At 42.3% G+C, this 24,952-nt stretch overlaps 2 protein-coding genes across 5 annotated transcripts in view; one reads left to right on the top strand and one right to left on the bottom strand.

Annotated features, from left to right (window-relative positions):
* The window catches only part of MYO1B (myosin IB), a 170,673-nt gene extending 164,064 nt beyond the window's left edge, over window positions 1-6,609 (bottom strand). For 2 of the 3 annotated variants that reach the window (XM_079135086.1, XM_079135087.1), the window contains exon 1: window positions 6,448-6,607. The gene's annotated coding sequence lies outside the window, so the exon portion shown is untranslated. Of the gene's footprint in view, window positions 1-6,447 lie in introns of all 3 variants that reach the window. The other variant, XM_079135084.1, reaches the window with a different exon arrangement.
* Window positions 5,819-9,144, top strand: LOC306658311 (uncharacterized protein; the record flags this gene model as incomplete). Of its 2 annotated transcripts, none has more annotated exons than XR_013763023.1 (2): window positions 5,819-6,180; window positions 7,979-9,144. XR_013763023.1 is itself a non-coding variant. In XM_079135127.1 (2 exons), the coding sequence occupies 2 exons, from the start codon at window positions 6,571-6,573 to the stop codon at window positions 8,098-8,100; spliced, it is 393 nt and encodes a 130-aa protein (XP_078991253.1). In that variant the 3' UTR covers window positions 8,101-9,144. The 2 variants fall into 2 exon arrangements, 1 of the variants encoding a protein (XP_078991253.1); XM_079135127.1 differs by lacking the exon at window positions 5,819-6,180 and adding an exon at window positions 6,571-6,841.
* Window positions 9,145-24,952: the final 15,808 nt, after the last annotated feature.

Raw genomic sequence — 24,952 nt, 5'->3', positions numbered from 1 at the left:
CGGATGTTCAAAAGACATTCCTGAACTCTTATAAAGCTGACATGGAAGAGTCTAACAGCTTCTCTGCCCCAATAGAATACTAAAGAAATAAGCCCTGAATTTGAACCAGTGTAGCAGTTCATATACTTTTGCGACCACCTCTCCACAACCTGAAGATTTCAGGCAAGTGGGGTTCCTTCCTAGATGGCTCACAGTATCACGAGTAAGTCAAAACTGTGGTCCGTCTAGTACGATTATTAAGTAGATTGCATGAGGACTACAAAAATCAGTAGTCATGTAAATTGGCATGAGCCTAATCAATGTTCATGAAAATGAAGCTATTCCTAAAAGCAGTTAGGCAGTGGCTCAAAAAATGAATGCAACAGAGGCCATCCTTTTAAAGCACTTTCAAGTGAAAAAATGATCAGTTAGGAACCAAGCATATTTGCAATCTGAGCACTGCAAACAGCACTGCAGGGTCTAATAATAAACAATTAAAAAGGAAGTAGCAATGAGGAATGAGAAAGAAGTTATACACTGGAAAATGTTAAGTGGGGCCAGCAGGAATCTTACAATCAAGGTTCTTTGGAGTCTGTGGGTGTGTGTGTGTGTGTGTGTGTGTGTGTGTGTGTGTGTGCGCGCGCGCGCGCGCGCGCATGTGCACGCACATGCATGTGTATTTATTTTTATTTTTTGGATGCAGTACTTGAAAATGCTTTCACAAAACCATTGAAATGAGTAGGCACATCATGCATACATATGCTATAAAAAATCATTAAGTCATAATAATCTGCTCAATTAAATTGTGTAGAAACTTTCCCCCCCTGTGGTACTAGGAAACAAAACCAGGGCCTCCTATGCTAGGCAGGCCCTCTACCACTGAGCTACGTCCCCAGCTCCAACATTTTTTATTAGTACATATTAATTGTACTTTTTTAAAAAAAATTTTTGGTACTGAGGATTAAACTCAGGGAAACAGTCCTGAGCCACATCCTCAGCCCTCTTTTGTATTTTATGTAGAGACAGAGTCTCACTGAGTTGCTTAGCATCTCGATTTGCTGAGGTTGGCTTTGAACGCATGATCCTCCTGTTTCAGCCTCCCTAGTCTCTGGGACTATAGGCGTGAGCCACAGTGCCCAGGTGATATTTTCGTACATGCATATAGTATGCACTGACCAGATCCACCCACCCAATTCCTTCTGTTAACAAGTTTAAATACTTGAAAAACTAAATTGCATCTCCGTGTTAAGAGCAAGATTAAGCCATCTGTGCAATCTCAGAGCCTCTTGAGTCCACACAGGATTGGACTGAAAGTCCCTGGAAGGCAGAGCTCTGGTTTCCTTTTAGGCCCCTGCGCTATCAAGGAAAGACAAGCACCTGATATTTTTAGAAGCTCAGTGTTGTTGTTTATTGGATAAATGAAGGAAGAATGTCAATTTTCTCTTTTTTTTTCAAGACTACAATATCTAAAACTGCCTGTCTTGGAAGACTATACATTCCATGCCAAACCTCGTCCAAGACTCCTAAGTCCCAGCCCTGCGGGGCACACACACTAACTGGTTCTCACATTAGCCCCTGAGCTCCTGCCCGATGCCCAGCAGCATACCGCTCACAGGCAGGCTGAAGCCCAGACAGGTGAACTCCCTACAAACATGGCATGCAGAAGACAAGGGGAGTAGGGGGACTGAATGATCACCGGAAAGGGACCAGTTGCTCTCTCTGGCCAGCAGCCTGGACCTTGTTTCACCAAGTCTCCTTTATTTGGGGGAAAAGAATGACAGGACTGGGGAGTCAAGCACAAGAGCCAGAGAGGAAGAGAAATGTGAAAAACAGTTCCCATTCTCCTAGCTATGGACAGCCCAGGGCACTCGCAGGGACCCTGACTCCAGGAGACAATGGAAACAAGCCAGGAAGGAGGGAGGCTCCCTCTCAGGTGGGCACTCGCCTCGAGCACCTTAAAACCAACTCCTTCAAAGTGGCCCCAACATTTCATAGTATACTCTACCTTTTGGTGGCAGCGTGCTGTTCTGAAAAGCACATGAGGAGCCTGATCTCAGGGCAAGTGACGAGGATTAAATGGCACTCAGTGTGAGGCCTGACATGGCCTCACTATGTGTCAATGCAGCCAGTTATTTAAACCCTTCCCCACAGAATGGCACTTGATAGATACACCACCACTTTTTGGACCACTGAATCCTACACCCTAACTTTTTCACATCACCACAGGTTGATGGAAATAAAACCAAGACCAGGGAAGGAGCTGGCACTCGTGTGCAGTTTCCTTCCACTCATTAGCCTCTGTCTGTCTGCAGCTTTTGCCTTGGCAGCATGCGTCGCTCCGCCTGGGCCACCACAGCTGTCACAGTCATTTTCTTCATTTCACCAGCATCCACTGTCCAGGCCCACCCATCTGCCCTGCTGCACTGTCCTTGGCAGCATGGTGGATTTCCTTTACTGCTTTTGAAAGGAGTCTAATGCATCCCTTTGCATCAGCCCTGGGCTTAATAAAATATGAACTGATGAAGAAGGTCCTGAACACTGAAAAGCCAGCTGACGAAAGGGTGAACAGCACAAAGCTGCAGAGCATCCTTCTTCCTCCCCCATGGTACTTCTCAGCTGCTCGGATGAAAGGGGCTCACCTCAGAGAACTCAGCAGGCCGAGTGTCTACCTCCCCTCAAAAAGCAAACCTCTAAAAATATCCAAAGGAGAATTTAATGGCAAAAGGAGACTAAAATTACTGCCACCTACAACATAGACCCGCAAGACCCCAATGGTGTTCCAGCTTGAAATCATTAAACCAGGCAGAACTTTCAGTCTTCAAATTCTTATCTTAGAAACACAAAAAAGCCAATATTGACTTTTCTACTTGCCCAGGAGCATTCTGAGAAATCCATAAACAAGTCAGGATGCCAAGTGCTAAACTCCATTCTACTCATGCACTTGGTGATCACTCTTGGTCAAGGTCGTGTACGTCCTGCCAGCACCACTCTCCATTCCACCCCAAGGAGGGATACCACTTCTATTCCCCTTTTATATTGATGCCCAAACCAGTGCTTCCCCTGTGAGCACAGAAATCATGTGGAATGTGTGTTCCCACAGAGTTCAGAAATTTGATGATCTCAGAGGATACTGTAAAGAAAGACCCCTGACACTTCCCTAAGGAAGAATGTCATCTGTAAAAGGGCAAAAGGCATGTGCTGGGAAAATCCACGGCCTGCTGCGTGTGTTTCCAATTCTGATGTCCCACTTCCTCTTTATAGCACATTCCTTCCCTCCTTATTTCTCTTCTAAAAGGACACTATGGCACTGGTTCTCAGTTAAGGAGCAAAGTGCAGTGTTCTATTAAGGGCTACAAGATAAAAAGGGCTAAAACAGATTTCAAGAAGCACAGAATGCTTGAGTACTGTATAAGACCTACTTCCATTCTTACCAATTTTAAATGTTTGGAAGGAACTTATTTTAAATGTGTGCAGACTAACTTTCTAAAAATAAAGCTCCATGCACTTAAAGCTCATTCACACAGGCCATAACACATAGCTTTTGAACAATATAGCCTTAAGAGTTGCCATGTCACACCAATCTGGACTTCCTAATCTATCTCACAATGGATTTTGAAAGGATTAACTACAATGCATGTGAAAGTGATCTGAAATCTGGAAAGGGTCAATCAACTACACTATCAAATTGCTGTTATTCCTATTATTAAAAGATCTGCATACAGTGTCTACTTAAAGAGTATGGCCTTTGGAACCAATAATTCAAATCTTACCTCCAGCACTTACTAGCCACCTATACAAATACAGTACAAGACAGGAGAAAACTGTACTTTCCTGCAGGCCTCAGTTTCAACTGTAATATGGAGATAATACTTGTTTTGTCGAGTTGTTCTGAGGATTAATATAGTGATGTATGAAAACTCGTTGTACATAAGAAACACTAAGTGATAACTATAATCATTATTAGCCTACCTAATTAAAATCCAAATGTCCAGCTATTGAAAACAGTAGAATGGAGGTGGAAAGGAAAGTCTCACCCAAAAGGAGGACAAACACAAAAAGTCTGAATACCACACACTGAAGATGCTCAGGATCTTCTCAGTCAAATGCCACCTACCCACCTCACCCCCACTCCCTCCCTGCAAATGGAAGACAGGCCTCCTTTCTTTACATAAATGTACAACAACCAGGGAAAGTCAGTCTTAAACTCCAGGCTTGACAAAGTGGTGATTTATCCCAAGAAGGGGGTGCAGCCTGCTGCCAGCCTTATCACACAATTGGGCATCCACTAGGACAGCCAGAGGCCAGAAACCAGCTATTTAAGGATTCCCCCATCCAGTCTCTAGCAGCAGTAATGTTCTTAGGCTTTGCATTTTGTTAATGTATAGACATCTCTTGGGGGGAATCCAACTGTGTTGTATTTTACAAAACAATTCACAAAACTCAGGAATGGTAAGACAACAACAAAAAGAGTCCCTCTGTTGGCTGTCCATGGCACAATGTTTTGCCAGGCAGTGTGTTAGTTATAACGACAAACAGCTTGATGGTTGGACACTATCCCACTTTAACCTCACATCATAATGGCTCCTGAGGACAAGTCCCACTGCTTTTCAGCCTGGCTTGAAAATGTGACCACATCCCCCACGAAAAAGACAGATCCTCAGCAGTAGCTAGTACAGATCTTTTCCATTACCACTTAGTGGGCAGGAAGCATTTTTTCCCCCAGCGTAAGCTCCTAATTTGCCTTCTAAGGTTAATAGGTTTTCCAACTTGGTTCATCTTAAAGTGAATGGCCAAAGTGGCAGTTTAATGGTAGACCCTCTGGCTTGTCAGAAGCAGTGCTGGACGACTGCCCAGCCCAGTCTGCAACCAGACTACTATAACTGCAAGTCTCCTAAGTTATCACCACAGTAATTCTAACCCTCAGTCAGCCTCTGGGATCCTTCCACCAGTGTCCCATAGGCACCTACCATGAATGCCAGCAAATGTCAGCCTCCTCCCAAAACAGTTTTGCTTGGAATACCCCATTCAAAAAGCACCCAGTGTTCAATCCCCATGGCTCCCCCCAGAGGTCAGCCAATGCTTTTGGGATTCTTGATTCCAATCTAGGAACAGGTCACTTAACAAATACCTGTCATATTACATTTAATTCCACCTTCCCCTTTTAAAAAATCCCATTCATCATAATACAAAGTGTTCTCTTTCTTATTCTACATGGTCCTCACAGGGAGAGTGAAAGTACACACCGTTTGAAAGCCATGGCTCCCTAGCTCAAAATCCAAATGGTATTGTGGTGTGTTGAAGACCTACAATAAAAGAGTTCTTCAATTTAGTGCTACATAATGTAATCCATTTGTTTTCAGCAATGTCTAATTGTTTGGTGGTCCCATCCCCCAACCCAACATTTTTGGAAAACTGGTATACTTATCAATGGAGAAAATTATTTTATGTCAAAATTGATTTTATAAAATTTGTCCTGTACCCATCCCAGCCAATATCCACTAGCTATACACACAGATCCTGATACACATACATACAAATCATCGTAGCATATTTTTTTTTTTAAATCTTAAAAACAAAACCAAAAAAAAGCTTTCTTCCATTGTTAACCAAGATTTGCTTTCAGCAAACTAACAGTGGGAGCTCCTAGAACTCAAGGAAGCACACAACTTGTTGCAACAACAAATGCTCGGTCGTAGCCTGAACAAAGCGCTACAAATGGGCTCCAGAAACCCACAGGGCCCTTGGACAAAATGCTGTGTTTGTAATTAACTCCCCAACGCACTCTCATCACCCCCTCCCCAGGTCTCTTCCCGGCCCCAGCACCCTCCAGGGCTCCCATTCCCAATCTGGTTTCCATTCCAGCCCCGCCCCCTTCCCCTTCCCTCTCTGGGTCTGTGAATCAATCCCATCCTGGGCAGGAAACGAGACCCAGGGCAGCCCCCTCCGCTGTGGCGGAACAAAGGAGAGCGCAGCTGCACGCGAAAGGAGTCCCATCGGCTCCTGGGCACCTCCTCCCCCCGCCGCCGCCAGGGCACACCGCACCTGAACCCCACTCCCCAGGACGCCCCATTGTTCTCCCTCTACTCTCCTTCCCAAAGAAAGCCACATCGTGTCCTTCCATAGAAGTGAGGCCAGGAAACAGCTGTGGGCCGGAGGGAGTGAGAGTGGACTGGGGGAATCTGGATTCCACTTTGCCCACAGGTACAAAAAGGACCAGGCGGAGTAAGAGCAACTTAGTTTACAAGCCCTCCTCTCCCGCCGCCCCCGAAGCCACTGCGGATCACGACCACGCTGCGCGACCTCCAACGTGCCAAGGTTCTGCCCGCAGCGCCGCCTCGCCCCAAGGAACTGCAGAACCCCCTGACCTGCGCCCACGGGCTGCAGGAGCGCCAGGGGGACCGCGGGCACAAAGGCGCGGGGGCCGGGCCGAGCGGGAAGGGCAGAGGAGAGGAAAAGCGCTCGCGCTACCTCGCCGGGCGCTAGCTCGCCAGGCGCCACTCCGCCTCCTGTCGTCCTAGCTCCCCGGAGGCGCTCTGGGACGCGGGCCCAGCCCAAGGTTGCGGGGCTCCAGCCGCCGCTGCTCCGCCGAGGATGTCCTGCGCGCGGCTGCCGGTCGTCTGCGCGCCCACGATCCCGCACCGCCTCCGCGCCGCGCTCCCGTGTGCGCTTGGCTGCAGAGTGCTGGGCTGCGGCGGAGGCGCCAGCCACTCCCCTCTCCCAGCGGCAGAGGGGCCGGCCGAGGGGCGGGGGCGGCGACCTCGCAGCCTGGGATTCGCCCCTCGGCGCGCAGGCAGGACCAGAGCCACCGCCCCCCGGCCGACTCACCTCTGGCCGCCCGGGGCAGGCCGCACAGCGCCCCCCGGTGAGCGCGCGCTGCCTCGCAGAACCGCGGCCCGACCCCTGCGGGGGGCGAGCCTAAGTGCGAGGAAAAAGTAGAAAAGGTAGCAGAAGCGGCCGCCCGGCCCGATCAGAACGCTCTGGTCTTTCTCACCCTTTCTGCTCCCAGATTCACTAACATTGTGTGATAAACACGGCGTTGCACAGCTAGAAGCCAACCTAGGGCAAACACCGGCAGAGTGGGAATGTTCTCAGTTTTTCTTCCTCCCCTAGACAAAAAAGTTTGGATATCCAAGAATATAAGAAAATATTAATTTGGCCGAAAGAGAAAAAAGTGCTAAGCGACTCTTCACGTGCCTTCACTTACAAAGCTCTTATTATCTATTAACCTTACTTCGTCCCGCTAAGATTACATAGACGCTGGTCAATTTTCTGAATTGCAAATGAATGACGGTTTAAACAACATCGCATACATGTTAAAATACAGTGTATTCAGTGGCATTGCAGTCAATATAGTGTTCTAACTGGCATTGGGTAACGACCAATAATGGGTTATTCATTTCGGCACACTAGAAGGGACCAGAAAATCAGAACCCCCAGTTTCTTATTCCATCTGCCCTCTTGCTACTCTGTAGAATTTAGAACAAGCCACTCGACCCAGGTTCTGGTTTCCTCATCCCAGAGGATTGAAGGGTGCTCATCCAAACTTACTCAACTGGGTGAGGTGACGATTACTTGGCTGAGGTGTTAAAAGCACTGTAGACACAGTAATTATTACTCATGAGTCTAACTACTTTATCCTATAATGAAATAAATTGCCATAAATGGGGCCAGGTTTAAGTGGACTGACCTATATCTGGAAACTGTCACTAAAATGAGGTGAACCAAAGAATTCAGACCATATATAGTAACTCTGTTCCCACAGGCATAAGAACCACAGACCCTGGGATTTATCAAATGCCACCAGTAACGTTTGGAAAGGTGGGACCTCCTCAGATTGCATTTGCTTGGAACTATACCATCACTGATGTCACCGTCAGCAACAGGTCAGATCTGCACTGGGCACCATAATGGTCTAAACAAACATATTTTGAGTACCAGGCACTACTTTTGTTTAATCTTCACCGATGAGGTAAATCACTTCAGTGTTTTTGTCTTACAGATCAGGAAGCCAAGGACAGAGAGGTCTTCCAGCTGATAAGTGACTATGGTGTTTTGAAGATAGGTCCACAAATTCTGACGCTCCTCTCATTAAAGAGTGGCATCTCAATGTCCTCCTCCTGAAGATGGCTTGGACTTAGTGACTTGATTCTAACAAATAGAATACAGCAGAAATGTTGCTATGTAATTCTTGAAACCTACATCATTCTCCCCTCCCGCTGGGGACACACCCTGGGAGCCCAGCTGCCCTGCTGTAAGGAAGCCACTTGAAAGCCATGTGAGGATGTTCAGGCTGATGGTGCCAGATGAGGACCCAGCCTACAACCTCTTATCAATCTCTTACAGAGTCCTTGAGGAGACTCCAGCCCCAGTCACTGACTAACCATATAGTAGGAGAGACCTAGAGAGAAAACCCCAGCTCAGCCAAGTCATTCCCCAGAAACATGAGTGATCACAATAATAATAAAAGGCTGTCACTAGGTTGGTTGTGAGGTAGCAGAAGACACTTGGCTCAGTGACTGAGTCTGTGGTCTTCAGCACCAGCTATCAAGTACACTGTCCCCAGCCATGATAACCTAGCATAATGAAGACCCTGGAGATCCCAGCTTTTACAACAGACAGCACACAGTCACGCTACCTGGCAACACATTTAGACTCACTTCTCCGTTTTGCCCGGACTCAGATTTTTGGCAAAGAGACTGCTTCTAGTAGTTTGGCAGTAATGGAACCTCTGACCTCTACTGGTCAATCCAGCTTTTCAGAAACAGCAGATATGCAAATGACAGGTTCACGAATACAAAATGTGAAAAATAGCTTAAGGAATGAGGGATTTCTATAACCTTTTGATCTTGGAAATTGGCTAGGTTTGAGAAAAGAAGTATGTGCTGATAGGACTATGGAAAGAGCTTCGAGGGGGAAGGTTAGGAGCCCCTGCCTCAGTGAGAGATGAGGAACTTTAAGTCAGAATAGTTCTCCTTCTGGAAAGGACCTGGCATAGCAGGGAAAACTGAGGCTTTCTCTATTTTTCAGCAAGTTCAAAGAAGAAAATACTGAGAACTGTTGAACATATCCTAATAAACACAGAAAATTAACCAAGAAACTATTAGAAAGTCAAAAATGTTTCTAGAGCAAGCCTTGATTCTCTTTTTAAAAATACCATTAACCAGGGCTGGGGATATATCTCAGTTGGTTGGGTGCTTGCCTCACAAGCACAAGGCCCTGGGTTCAAATCCCCAGTACCGAGAGAAAAAACAAACAAAAAAACATTAACCTAGTTTTCATAAATCTCAAAATCTAAACTTCTGAATACATACCATGAAGTTTTAACATACCTTTAACTTCCTGACTGTTCTTTTCTCAAAAGTCAATCAATCAACAACTTCTGAATTTAAGGAAAGCAGATTAAGGTTGTTCTCACAATTGTCAAGAGTAAATAAATCTGTCAACTACATAGGCATTTATTTCTTTCTCCTCAGTTTTTGTTTTTGTTTTTGTTTTTGAGGAAATACAATGTATGAAGAGCATAAATACTATTATTAAGTGTTTAGGGTGAAAAACAGAAATTATCAAATTATAAGAGCAAAAGAATATAAGAAGTATGCTTATGAAAATATGCAATGATCTAAATTAAAACAATTAAAATGTTGCTATTCTTGAAAAAATACAGAAATAACAGTAATAAAAAAATTGCTACTAAGCATGTAGGATTATTTTTTTCTTTATTGTTTTTACCTGAGTCCTTTAAAAAATATTTTTTTAAAAGTTTAACACTGGAGAAAAGACCTAGAAGAGAACCATGTGACCTGCTTCTGCCTCATTTTAGTGTTAACAAACCTAGTAGTGGACTAGACGTCATGATGATTTTGTCATTGAGCCTGTCTGCAGCTAGCTTTGCAATTTGGGCCTGAACGTTCATACGCTCTTTCTTTAGGTATTTTACAACTAGCTCTAAATTTCTGGTTTTGCCATATTTTCCCTCCTTTGCTCACCCAAATGCTTAATTTTCATCCACTTTACCTGTTCTTTGAAACCAAACTCAGAACTCACTTGTTCCTGACAGTGATCCTTAACTGGACCCTGATGTCTTTACTATGGTAACTTTCCCCTCACCAACCCCCAAAAAAGAGTCATCTTAGATCACTAAGAGAACATTCCTAAGGCTCTGCATATATTTAAATTGTCTCAAGTAATCCTCAGAACACCCCAGTGAGGTAGGTAGTCATTATCATCCCACTTTAGAGATGATAAAACTGAGGCAGAAAAAGTTAAGTGACTTGCCTGAGGTTATACAGTTAGTAGAAGCAGGATGTGAATCCAGTCATTCTAGCTTCACAGTTCAGCTCTTTGGTTCATGTTTCCTTTCACCTCAGTGAGCATTTAACCTGTGTGCTCTTAAAATTTTTTCCCTTTTGTCCCCTAAAGTAAGTATTATCCTATTTTCATAGTATTTATCTCTTTGTTTAGAATAGTCTTCCAAACAGCGTAAGCACTGAATTAGAAATTCTTAGTTTCATGCAGAAAAAAACATATATATATGTATATATATATATATACATATATTTAAAGAGTACTTTGAAACTAAGTGCTTAGTGTTAAGATATTATTTGAAATTCAAATTAGGTATTTTTTAAAAATATCTTTCTGTACTATTGTCAGCCCCCAGGTCTCAGCAGTAAAAAACCTAACTCTTACTCTAAGTATTTAAAAAATCATAGATAAATATTAGAGAACAGGAATATTAGAGGGTAAAAAGACTGATGGAATTTCTCCCATGTAGAAAAATTCACTAAGGGTTTTTGATAATAAAATAGAGGGGAGCTGGTTGTGCTGGGGCATACTTATAATCCCAGGGATTCAGGAGACTGAGACAGTAGAATCATAAGTTCAAGGGTAGCTTCAGCAATTTAGCAAGACCCTTTCTCAAAATAAAAAATAAAAAGGACTGGGGCTGTAGCTCAATGGTAAAGTGGCCCCAGTACCAAAAATAACAGAGAGAGAGAAAGGAATTCACAAAGCTCACAGTTTTTCTTGTAGGTACTCAATTATTTCAAAGTCAAAAACAACTGTTCTTTATTAAAAAAAAAAAAATATATATATATATATAAAACAATGTAATTGAGCACTAAAATCAGGCAGTGAAACTCAAAATGTAATTTTTTTCTCCACAAAAATACATTTGTCTAGCTTCAAATAAATTATTTGAAGACCCATTGCCAGGAAATTTAAATTGCCTGAATTTTTTCCCCCGACATTTTGTAATTTAGCATTTTGTCATTTCAATGATTAAGAATTGTCTTTTCTATTTCTTTTCAAGCTGCAGCAAGTTAGTGCTATTAGGGCAAAACCTTGCTATGACACAATAAATCAATCTGAAAAATGACTGGATTTTATTTTCCAAACTTAAAAATTATTTTCATTTTTCCAGCAATACTGGGGAGCTTGTCATTTTGTTGCTGAGGAGATCTGAGGAGGACTGTATGGAAAAGAAAATGGCAAAAGAAAAAATATCAGCTGTCTGTACCAAAGAGCAATTTAGCAAACATATGAAATAATATTCTGTTCTGCTTCAGTTCTTAAAACTAAATGTTCATTTATTTGAATTAGTGCCTACATTCATTAAAGGTCTTAGTGAAGGAAAATGCTGATAGAGAAAGATAATTTAGTAACTCAAACACCTCTTAATTTATCAATGGTCAAAATGTCCTATAATCTGGTTTAGTGACTATTGACAAAATCAACCAAAATTTGACTTAATCGTTAGGAGCTCAATCTCCTGTTTTTTCTCAATCTTAACTTTTGTGCAATATGAGAAACTCCATGGGTGTGGGATTTGTCCATTGGGTTCACTCGTGTGTCCCCAGAGCCTTGAATATACAAACTACCCAATACATATAATTGAATTGATGTACTAATTACACCAAATATTTTTTGAGACTGTTGAATTGGCCTATAATCTCAGACAAGATTTTTCAGATGGCACTCAGAGCAACTTCAAAGTCTTGCCAGAGAATAAGGTAGAGCAAAAGCAGATTTTGTTGATGGATTTGCAGCGGTGATCTTAAACTTTTAATAAAGCTGGAAAAATCTTTAAAGAGAGTAAAATCAGAATGGCCTACCTCATACGGAGGAAGAATTAAACCAAGTGGGCCCATTGACAAGGAACCCAACTCCCCAAAACAAGTTTGATGTTTACTGAAAAGATACTTAAACACCTTCCCTATTAGAAGGCGTTTAACACATGCTGAAATGTGTTTCTCTGGAAATTGAGTCACATGGCTAAGAAGAGAGCAGGCGTCACCCTTAGATTCCTGAAGACCTTCTCGCCAGTCTCCAACCTCCTCAGCCCCAACACCTACACCATGAGTGAGAGCTTTGCAAGGTTTCCACAGATCTTGAATTTGGACCTGAGAGCACTATGGCACAGTTCATGGGCTCAGATATTTTCTCATAGGGTCTCTAAGTTGCTTCACACATTCTTGCTATCTTGAAGTTTCCTCAAAAATTCTTATCCACTCCCTGATAGGACCCTTCAGGGCATGCTTCTACTGCTAGAATAGAAAGCATTTTTTATAACTATACAATTTTCTGCGTGAATCTTTATCACCCTAATGCAACTATTACCACACAGCTGTAGCCTAGCAGGGGTGCCTAAATATTCTGTCCTAAATATTTATTTTTCCTGGTGCCTAAATATTCTGTCCCTACTGGTGTTGTAACTTTAAATTATCAGACAGGTGAGCACCTTGGCCCTGAGGACTCCTCCCATCTTGTAGTCAGGCATCCCTGCCCCAGGACAAAGCAGTAAAGTCGGTGACACTTGCCCTAGATTAAGAAGTCCAGTCACCCAACAGTACCTAAGGCGGATTGGGACACCCAATGGAATGTCACAAAACCCACAGATGCTCAAGTTCCTTATTTAAAATGATGTGGTATTTGCAGCTCTAAGTGATTTATAATACCAAATTCAATGTGAATGCTAGGTAAATAAACGTCACATTGTACTGTTTAGGGAATGATGACAAGAAAAAAAAGTTTGTACACATTCGGAATAAATGAAATTTTTTTCCTGAATGTTTTCAATACTCATTCATTAGAATCCACGAGCGGCCAAACCCCATGGATACCGAGGGCCACGTGTATTTATTGAGTGTCTATTTGGTCCCATCCCAAGGATGGATTGTGAACATGACAGGATCTGTGATCTCTCGAAAGGTAGGATTTAAGTTGAGTGCAGTGGCAACATATGCCTATCATGAGTTCAAAGCTAGCCTCAGCAAAGATGAGGCACTAAGCAACTCAGTGAGACTCTGTCTCTAACTAAAATTCAAAATAGGGCTGGGGATGTGGCTCAGTGGTTGAGAGCCCCTGAGTTCAATCTTCAGTACCAAAAAATAAAAATAAAAAATAGATCCTACCTCTTTTTGCAAGTGGGGTAGTTACCGGGGATTGAACTCAGGGGCACTCAACCACTGAGCCACATCCCCAGCCCTATTTGTATTTTATTTAGAGACAGGTCTCACTGAGTTGCTTAGCGCCTCATCTTTGCTGAGGCTAGCTTTGAACTCGCAATCCTCCTGCCTCAGCCTCCTCCTGAGCCACTCAGATTACAGGCATGTGCCAATGCACCCGAGAAAAGGTAGGATTCAGTTTGGGGTCTTCGACACCTCAGAGGTAACTCACTTTTCTTTGGTGACATCCTCCCAGCTCCCATGCAAAAAAGGCCCTCGTGCTGGTCCTGGGCTGCTCCAGCCCTCATCAGCCCACCCAACCCCAAGTGCACACAGAGGCCCAGGGATTCAAGTATAGTCAGGATTACAATTCTAAATACAAGATTAGAAAATTGCTTTTTTTGTCCCTCCCTTTCAAACATTTACATATCTAATTTCACATATCAAAAATTGAGTAACTAAAAAGATACTCAACATTTTTTAATCAGTAAAGTAAAATATCAAAGTAACTACTTGAATTATCTTTAAATGATGCCCTCCCCAAAGGACTTTAGAATTTCAAGCTATATTTACTTATTTTTCATACAACATTCAAATTTTTGAATTAATAAACATATATTTTTGTATAATCAGGAAAATTCTTTTTCTACTTTTCTTTATTTTTTTTTTTTAACTAAGGATTGAACCCAGGGGTACTTTTTGTAAAGCATACTCAGCCCTTTTCATTTTTTTTTTTTTTAATTTTTTAGACAAGGTCTCACTAAATTACTGATGTTCTTGCTAAGTTGCTGAGGTTCTTGCTAAGTTGCTAAGGCTAGCCTTGAACTTGGGATCCTCCTGCCTCAGTCTCTTGAGTTACTGCGATTATAGGCATGTGCCACTATACCTGGTATATTTTCACTTTGGAAAAAAATATTTGGACTGTAAACTTTTTGTTGGTGTTTTTCTAAATTGGCCCTATTGAAAAATAAATATTTCTCTCATACTGTTTCTAATGTCTTTCCTTCAAACATGTCAGTACTTGGTGATCTTTTCCATCAGAATATGTTTGAAAATAGCCAGACATGGTGGTACATGCCTGTAATCCCAGCAACTCAGGAGTCTGAGGTAGAAGAATCACAAGTTTGAGGCCAGTCTCAGTAACTTAGTGAGACCCTGTCTCAAAATAAAAAATATAAAGGTCTTGTGGATGTAGCTTGGTGGTACAGTGCTCTGGGTTCAATCCTCATGCTGAAAAAAAAAAGTCTGAAAATGGCCAATCTGACAACCAATCCATGCTGAGTGATTTGTACTAAAGACTCATGGACAGCCTTTGCTTTGAATGTAGATCCTTGGATTTTTTTTAATTGCATGTGTTTCCAAAAGAGATTCCTCTTTCTGTCTCATGAAGCTGTGTACCCACAGGTTATGGGAGTAGTGTGGGAACATGAGCGTTAAGTAGGAGTGCTGAGGAAGCCTGTCAATCACAGGCCTGGTGGCTGGCCACCCTGAAGGAGAAGTATGTCAGTAGAAGGACCACCAGCCAACGGTGGTGCATCCAAAGTCCCTGAGCCAGTTTGATGAGCTTGTCTTAAAGCAAAGGAGAGTGATCCAAGTAGGAAATAGAGGGAGGGCCAATAGAGACGGAAGAAGGGGAACATGTTTCTGTTGGAGCCCTCAAAAATGGTCAGCCCATTACCTGCATGGGAGGGCTTGTATCTGGTATTATGTGCTGCATGTTTATGTCCCCACACCCCCAAATTCATATGTTGAAACCTCATCTTCAGTGGAATGGTTATAAGAGGTGGGAACTTTGAGAGGTCATTAGGTTTAGATGAGGTCATGAAAGTTCAATCCTCACAATGTTAGTGTCCTTATAAGAAGAGAAAGAGAGGAGAGCTTGCCCTCCCAGCCACATGAAGATACAGTGAGAAGACTTACCAGATGTGCCACCAGATGTGCCAACACCGTGATTCCCAACCTCCAAAACCATTAGAAATAGATGTTGTTTAAATGGCCTTATCCATGGTCTTTTCATTATAGCAGTCCAAACTAATACAGGTGGTATCTTTACATTCCCAGCTAACTGTATCTAGGCTAGTCGCTTTTGCAAACGTCATAGTTTTACCTGATTTCCATTCAATAGTTTATCCATGACTTCTTGCTTTAGAAATCAAGCCTGGAACTTAAAGATTGTGTAACTGCCCCCAATGCCTATCACTGTACTGGGTGTGCAGATGAAATCTACATTGGTAATCTCAGTGGATGGCAGGGCCCGGCAAAGTCTTAAGGAGTAAATGATGTTTTATATCATCCTATAAAGACATTTTTGAAAAAAAAAATGCTTTTAAATACAATTGAGTAAAGATAGGGGGGAAAGTCTGCTTAGTGGATAAAAGTATTCAGAAGTTTGAGCTGTGTCTTCTTTAATCAGAAAGAGATCTGTGTTCAATTTGATCAGAATTTTGAGGTAACAAAGTTGAATTTTTGTTTACTGAAAGAGGAACCTGGATTGCAAAGCTCTGTCTTCCACTGGTCAAGGTTTTTAGAAGCTGAGTCCGTGGTTTCCATTTGCTCACCTCCTTTCACACACTGAGCCTTTGTTCCTATGACTACATTAAAATATTTTCTAGCGACCTCAGAGATCTTTTCGTCGCCACATGGTCAAGGCTTCATTTGACTCCTCCATCATTTGACTCCTTTGCCACAGATGCCCTAGTGCTGTCTTAAACCTTCTGCTTCTTTGACTGTTTACCAACCCTCCCCCCTTCTCTTCCTCTTGCCACTCTTGCTGAGTTTTTTAATATTACCTAGCATTCTCTGCTCTCTGCCTGTGCCCCTTAAATGCTAGCGCCTCAGTTAGGGTCTGTTCTCAACCCTTCTATTCCACCCACACCCAGGGCTTACTACTGATGACATTCAAACTTTTATTTCTTAAGCTTAAGTTCCATGTGTCCAAGTGTCTACCGCACATCAAATTCAACAGGTTCAGCACAGAAACTCACAAGCGCCTCATACACCACATGGGAAGAGAAATCATCATCTCTGCCCAATCGCAACCCCTTCGAAAAGGTCTCTTAGCACCCTGAAACAAAGAGGGAGCTCTTCTTCAGTGTTGAAATAACACATTACATTTCTATCACAGAGAGACCCACACCATGATCAAATCACCTTTTTTTAATTCACAATCTCTTTCACTATACTGAGACAATCTTAAGGGCAGAACTAGGTTTTTCTTTTCCTGATTTCTGTGTTTGACATAATTCCTTGAATATAGTTGGTATTCAATAATGTTTGTTGCATTCATGAATGAATGCAAGTGTTTCTGGTATCTTCCATCATAGCTCCTACACATTTCTTATCACTCATTTTATCCAATCTTATCACTTATTATCCAATCTTCTTATGGCAAAGCCCAAGTAGTGTGTGTGTGTGTGTGTATGTGTGTGTGTGTGTGTAAGATTATATTTCAAAAACTAAAATATAACAGATAGCCACGGTTTAAAATAAAGCCAATTTTTCATTTTAAACTATTTGAATTGACCTTTCCTACACTTCTGATATAAGTCCTCACACCATGATGCTCAGGAATTCTCGTTTCTGCAGGAACAAACTCACCCCAATTAGCTTGTCACTAATGTTCCATAATGGCTTCTTTCTCTACTTTAGAGCTAGTACATATGTTTTTCCTGCCCAAGTCAACCCATAAGTAGTTTTAATCTATGAACTTTTAAGCTCAAAAAGATTTATGGGCCAATTTAAATACTTATTTCTTGCTTACAAGGGATTGAAAGGTCACAATGGCTCAGGATCAATTCCATTTCATCTTTTCAGTACTTATTTCACAGCTGAGCACTTCTCAGAGTAATGAACGAGTCCAGTCCCTGACAAACCACTGCCAAGGCCAAAAGAATGAGCAAAATTATTCACCCCTGGAGCCCACATGGGATGGCAGGGGCTGAATGGCTGTGCTCGCTGTGACTTATTACAGTATACATGTTACACTGGGTCCCAAATCAATCCCCAGGCGGAAGTCTGGGGTCATGGGTCTTTCACCACAGGAAAGCAACATACACATACATTTGACAATAACACTCCATAAATCTCTGCTCCAGTCACAGAACTTTATCTTATGTGGTGCCAATAAGAAAGAGGAATATCTCAAAGGAAATTACTGTTTTCCGTGCAGAAACTTTTAATATCACTGTAGAGAGATCTTTTAACACAAGTTAAACATGGAAATATCTGCCTTAGGATGAGTCCAAAGTATCTGACAGATGAATAATGTCTGGCAGATTTTGTGTTTCAAAGTTAAATTCATTGCTTAAAAGGAGGTGAATGAAAAGAAAATAAGTTACTTATAAGACTTCAGTTACACGACTAGGTACCACCCAAGGCATCCTGGATTCGGATAGAAGATAAGTGGATATATGACCAAAGATCATACAGGGTGGTTGTAGGCTTCTTAATCTGGGATTGCAAACCTGCTGAGATTTATGTCAAAGGGTGTGTGTCTAAGTGCATGTCTGCCTTTGTGTGTAGGTGTGTGTGCATGTATGTGCACGTATGTGGCAGGCACATCTGCGCACACTGAGAAGTACACATTCTGGCTCACAGACGTGGTGAATATGAATATTCCTCTGATGAGAGGATCCTGACCAATCCTTAGGTTTTTTCAAAAGACCTTTGGCTTACAGAATGTTACAAATCACTGGTTTACATCAAATATTTCTCAGATTCTTCAGCAAGAATGTGTTGCTATCAGTTGAGATTCAAGTTTACCAAACATGTGATGACTAAAACCACATTACCAAGTATTGAAGCAGTGACACAAAACAGATGGGACATGCCCACACTGATGGAAACGAAAGGGAAAGTCCCTCACACATCTCATGTAACAGTTTGCTGTAAAACCCATAACAGTGAGGCAAGGGCAGAGAATTCTGCTATCCAAGCTTTGGAGAGTATAAGCCACTGGATGCTCCAGGCACACGCATGAAATACGCTGTTTCCCTCATTTTCCCACCTATGTGTACTGCAGATTTACCATGGACCTTGAACTTGGGCAACTGTTTGCTATTGCATGATTTACTGCATGTATAAAAACTGAAAGGAACAGAGAATAAGGTAATACATGGCAACGTTCCACTCTAGAGAACTGCTCATCTGAAACATTTGTTATCATTGTTCTTATCATCTTGAACCTTTGTTTCAGTTGAGGTTCAATTAGAAAAACAGAAACCACTGTAGGTGTTTCAAACAGAGGGAATTTAACATAGGAACTTGTTAGGCATGTGATGGGAAAAGCAGAATTAAGGAGTAAAACAGGAGTGGTGGGGGTAACCCAAAGACTCACAGCAAACAGAAGCCACCAACTCACCCAGGGCTGGTGTTAAAATGGTGTTAACAGAGCCTGGAAGATAAGATGTCAGAGGAATCAGAAGCACAGTGGGGGGATTTCTGGCAGATGCTGAGACAACATGTGAGGTGCTGTTTGACAGCAGCTGGAGTCAGAGAGAAGCAGCCTGCCAGAGAAACTACTCAAAACAGAGAGGAGGTAAAATTCCCTGGCTTCTCCCTTCCTCCCACCCTCCTCTCTTCCTAAGCCTCCCATTGGCTCAGCCTGTGTAGAATACCAGAGGGCAAGGAAGCTGGAAAAGGCAGTCCCCTGTGAAGGAGAACAGAGCAGGGCAAAGGCCAGAGCACCCAGGCAAATGACCAGCACACATTCCCTTTTACAACGATCATGTTGAGATGAGTTTGAAGAAGAAAGCCAACTGGATAGAGAGTTCTTTATTGATATGGGGTAGGAAACTGGGGTGAAAAGAAGACAGGCAGAAAAGGAAAGAGGGGCAGCAAAGAAAAAAGAGAAGAAGTGATGGGGAAGAGAGGACAGGAATCCCTCTCCAAGTCATCTAGAGCGGCGGCTCAGATTAGAGGCTCCGTTCATACTCACTGTGCAGTGCGGTTAGAATAGGCCAGGGAAAGAATTATAGAACTGCAAGTGCCTTTGGAAACCAGTAGGGTACTGAAATTTGTGCTTTGATGCTATTGAAGCTTGTTTAGATTTAATACGTAATTGATCAAAATTAATGTAAATTTAATTCTCTCCTGTCAAAATGGAATTTAAGTATCTTTCAAGAAACTCATGGAGGGATTTCAGAAAGCCAAACCACTGTGGGTCCTTCTTTATATCCAGCACAAAGGAAAAAACTGAGAACAAACAAAGCAGCAGGGGGAAAAAAAAATGTGTGTGGGGGGGGATAGGGTGTGGGAGAAGAGAGCCCAGGGGATCACTTCAGTAATGTTTGTTTATGGCTGTTTCAAATTAAGGAACTAATTTTGGGTTGGGGAATAAATAAAGAAGTTCCTTGAGAAATAGAAGACAATTTGCTAAGAATGGGACACCGCCTAGAGTTATGGAGAAAAACAAACCCTGCCACTCTTACTCCGGGCTTATTTTGTGGTGTCAACGTGTGGTGAAAGAACACAACTCTTACTATTTTTCTTAATGTTTCCTGTGAAGCTGCTCACACAGATAAGGACCAGCACCTCGGCCTGCTTTTCTTTCTCAAGTCCTTAATGAGAACTTCTTTTAGGAAGAGGCATCTCCAGAGCCTGCATTACCTGTCAGGCACCACTCAGTGGTCTGAAGTCTAGTACATGCTACCTGGATTCTGTGGACTCCACTCCTTCAGCGGGCAGATGGGATTTTGCCATATGAGCAAAAAGGTTTTGTTCCAAAGATAAACTTTAGTTAAGAGCTTAGTAGATGGGCTGGGGAGATAGCTCAGTAGGTAGAGTGCTTGCCCTGTAAGCACAAAGCCCTGGGTTCAATCCCCAGCACCCAAAAAAAAAAAAAAAAAGAACTTAGTAGAAGCTGGGCATAGTGTCACACACCTGCTGTAATCCCAGTAACCTGGGAGGCTAAGGCAGGAGGTTCACGGGTTCAAAGCCAGTTTCAGCAACTTAGCCACACTGTAAGCAACGTAGTGAGACCCTGTCTCAAAATAAAAAATAACAAGGGCTGGGGATGTGGCAAAGTGGTTAAGCACCCTGGGGTTCAATTCTTGGTACTAAAAAAAGCAACAACTACAACAAAACTTAGTAGAATAAGGTCCACATGGAAACAGTTGACAGGGTTTTTGGAAGCCAGTTGTTTGGCACGAAATAGAACCTCCAAAGTGGCACAGGTGGAGCCCCAGTCAGGACACACCTGAGCCATGACGGGGCATTGACACAGCCCCACTGGATGGATCGTCATTGTCTTTGCAAGGCCTTGCCCAGCTGCATAGAAAGAAAACAGAAAGCCTCAAAGCTATCAATTGTTTCATAAAATCCTTCTGCCAATACCAAGTCCTCATCCAGAAAGAATTTTAGCTGTTATTTTTTGAGCCACCCAAAGAGATTATTGCTAAGGGAAAGTTCCTGTTTAATATTCAGTCTCATCAACTGAGTTATTAATAGCAAGTAGTTCATGGCAACCATTTCTAAGGTGCTGATAAATGCCTACTGTTAAAGCATCCAGTGAAACCCTGATCTTCATATATGGATTTTCTTAAAACCATAGTCCTGGTCCTACCTGTTGCAATGCTAAAAGTGTGCCATTTCTAAAAAATATCTTCCAAGACATTCTTGCTGTAACTTACACGCCAAGGTTTTCAAAACTGACGAACATATGAGTCCACACTGAGTAAAAGAGATGTTGGTCCTGCAGAGACCTTCAGATGCAATTCCCACTTTAAGACATTTATTATCATCAGCTGAATAACCCATCTGAGTTACCAGTTCCATCCTTCTTTTCTCCAGCCTAAAGCTCTTTGAAAATGTGATCATTATAATTTTTACATTTTATCAAGTGCCAACATTAAGATAGACACTATGCTGACTTCAAAAAAAAAAAAAAAAAAGAAATCTTAAGTGATAGGTAAATTAATCATGCCCATTTTAGAAAAATACAGAAACTCAAGAGATTAATTTTCCTAAGAATTTCAGTACTTAAGCAGTGGGGCTAGGATTCTAACTCTTGACTTCAAAGCTCCTGCTCTTACCACTGTACTTAAGGTTGTGAGACCTGGACCTAGCACAGGGACAGATGCCTAGGAGGGTCACGCACTTGGTTTAATTCTATATTACCACTGTCTTAAAATTCTTAATAATTCTTACATAGAGGTTTTGCACTTTAATTTTGCGCAGGGCCTCACAAAATTTGAAGCTGGTCTTGACGATACCACTTTCCTGACATTTCAGATGAATACTGCATGTGACAATTCCAAATATATACACAAATTCTCCAATAGTTCACCCAAAAGTTGGGACCCAATTCCCACCCAGGGAATTGAGGGTGGGTAGACTTAGTGACTCCTCTCTGGCAAACAGAAGATGACAGAAGTGAGACTGTGTATTTTTAAGATCAGTAACAAAAGCAACTGTGGGATGTGGCTTAGTGGAAAACTGCTTGTCCAGCATGCATGCAGCCTTGGGTTCCATTCCCAGCACTGAAAAAACAAAAAATATTTTGGCTTCTACCTTGTTGTTGGGTCACTTGCTTTAGAGAAAGGCAAATGCCATGTTCTGAGGACACACAGGCAGCCCTTGAGGAGTCCACATGGTGAGCAGCTGAAGCCCCCTGATCTTAAGCCACACTCACACAGCTTACTGTTAAACATTGAAAACGTTGTACCCTCCACCCCCCCTAAGGTTCACCTGCAGCCTCCTGAGAGACCCTCAGATGGAACCAACCAGTTAAACTATTCCTGAATTCCTGAGTCTCAGAAATTATATGAGATAAGTTTGTCGTTTTGAGCTGGGATGTTTTAATGTAACAATGAATAACTGATACATGAAGCAACTCTGGGATATCTAAGACATGCAGGAATTTTCTATTAAAAGGTGAGTACATGTACCAATATGTGGTATGATATTAAAATTAATTTTGTTAGGTATTTTCAGACCATATAGGCATTTTATTCTAGGGACATTTTAGGGATGCTCTTCAGTAAGTGTCACACATGTTCATTGTGTGAAGGCCTTCCTTTAATTTGGGTCACCACTTTTGACTACAACACCTGACAATCTGTCCTGATCCTTAATTCACAGACTACCAGATACGTCTCTCCCATCTCTCTTCTAATTGAGAAGTGTGCTGTTTTGGTGTCCCCAGACAGGCCACACCTATTCAGACATGCAACACCATAGCCTGAAGTTGCCCTTCAGGGTGCTCCAACTGCATTCCTTCCACCTGCCTGGCATGAAATAGGGCCACCTGGGATTACCTCCTATAGCTGCCTGGCTTCTCTGTTGTCATCCACCTCCATATGGGCCTGCCCAGGGGAGTAACAGGGATAATAAGTAACAGGGATAAGCCATCTAAGTGCTGCCAGACTGGTTGCATGCCACGCCCTTGGTCTCCAGGATCTGGTCGCACTGGTTAATAGGAAAGGTAACAATGGATCACACTTGACGGCAACAATGGACCTACTTAAAAAATAGGCTCAACACTGGCTGTGCGATAACATAAAGGCATCAGAGTCTTAATGCAGATTTTAATTTGACAATTCAAGCATTTAGCATCTGATGCTTGAAGTCAGCAATCTGTTGTTTTGGGACTTGCCCCCCATATGTAAAAGACTCAAAGGGCGGGCCTGAAAGTAGGATCAAAAGCAATAAATGGAACCAGACTTTGGTTTCCTCTTTCAGCATGGTAGGGAAATCTCATGCATTGAAAACAATTATTACTACTTCCACATAGAAAGTAAAAGGGACATAGAGCCCTTTTTATAGAGCCACAAATGAAGTGGATTAAAGGAGAAGGTGGACCAGGCTTATTGAAAATATCAAGTCCATGTTATCCTCTCAATGACATGAAGCCAAACAGGGAAGGAGGGCAGTGATAAGGGGGTAGGTGGCGAGGAAAGGCAGGAAACCTCTGGACCCTCACTGCAGAACCAATCACAAACCCACGTTCTTGAGAAAATCGGTTCACTTTACAAGAACTGATTATTCCGTAGCAGATGCAACTGAGTACAAATCAAGTCTGATATGCCTAAATGAGCATTTTTAGCAGAAGGCAGAGGAAATTTGTTTACTATTCTGACAGGCTTTTTTCCCTGGTGCAGTGACCCTTTCCTGATTCCATTTTTCATCCTGAGCCCTTCAGATGAGGAAGGTTGAGCCCATCAGCCCCCTAGGAATTCGGTCAGGGAGAGGAGCTCCCAAGAGAGGCCCTCTTTGTTGCTTCTCACATCAGGTATGTCCTAACCCAGTGCTGGACAGGACCAGACTCAGGAAGACTTGTACTACCTGGGGACATTGACTGGTTTATGGTTTTGTTCTGCTTTTTCTCTCTTTTACAAGGCCAACTCCATAAACGCCAGTACCTGTGATGTTCATAGTTGCATTTCCAAATACAGATCCTGACTCAGAAGGCATCAGCAGTTGTTTATGAAGTGAAGGAAGAAATGAATTCACAATAAATGGAATTAAATGAGACTGACTATGTCTGTAGTGTTCCAGACAGTTCCAAACATAGGTATATGACCATTCTCCATTTACTCAGCAATTAATGAATGCCCCTATGTACCTGGAACAGAGGCCTTACCTGCCACTCTGAGTACCTTACATCTTTCATTTCATCCATTCAGAAAATTATCTCCCTCCAAAAGTTAAAGCCCAAAGCAATCCCATCCTCAATTCCAGAAGAAAGTTCCACAATGACATTGTTTTTCCAAGATTTTTCCAAAGAAGGGTTACTGGTTTTACTATAGAAAATACTCTTGAGCAAGCACCAACTACCTTCATGGTTAAATTGCTTTAAATATTCACTACAGAGTTCACGTGTCAATTTTTATTAGCACAACAGAAGTTGGTTTCACTAGATGGAAGTATCTTGGGTTATTATGGTGGCAAGGTTAGAGAAAATAAGGCAAACTTCATACTATAAGGGCCTGGACGTTTTTTTCTTCCTTACTTTTAATTCACTTATTTCCTCAGAGAAGAAAAGCAATTGATCTCAAGCTGATGTAGTGGCCTCTGCTGTTTCTGTGTCTAATTTCGCCATAAACTCTAAAGAAACTTTTGAATAAATACACTGGGCACCCTGCCATTGTTTTCTTAAAGTTGACATTTTTTTGCATCTTTTATGATGTATGAGAAAGAAAAATAATATAAAGCTCTCCAGAATCGCATTTTATCTGTCATCTGGCAACTGTTACAATGAATGAAGAAATCTGCATAGAATGTTTGAAAAAGTCATTTGGAGGCATCTCCCTCACTTCTCTCCTGGCCCCTCTCTGCACACAGTCCAGTATCTCTTTCAGGCAAATGGAAGGCTCCTTTGGGACTCAGAGAATGTTTCCCATCCTAATACAGGTCCTTGTAGGACATTTAGAAAAGGGGGAGGGAAATAAAAATATTTTCCCAAGTCAGAAGGCTTCTGGTCAATAGGAGCAATGTAGAACCTGGAAGGCTTCCAGTCAGCTTACTTGAAGTTAAATAATTCCAAGGCGTTTCTTATTTTTAAAACACATCTTTCACTCATGTAGGCAATG

The sequence above is a fragment of the Sciurus vulgaris genome (assembly GCF_902686455.1).
Source record: "Sciurus vulgaris genome assembly, chromosome: 3".
Lineage (NCBI taxonomy): Eukaryota > Metazoa > Chordata > Mammalia > Rodentia > Sciuridae > Sciurus > Sciurus vulgaris.
The sequence above is the reverse complement of the archived record's forward strand: the minus strand, read 5'-3'. Positions and strand labels throughout refer to the sequence as shown.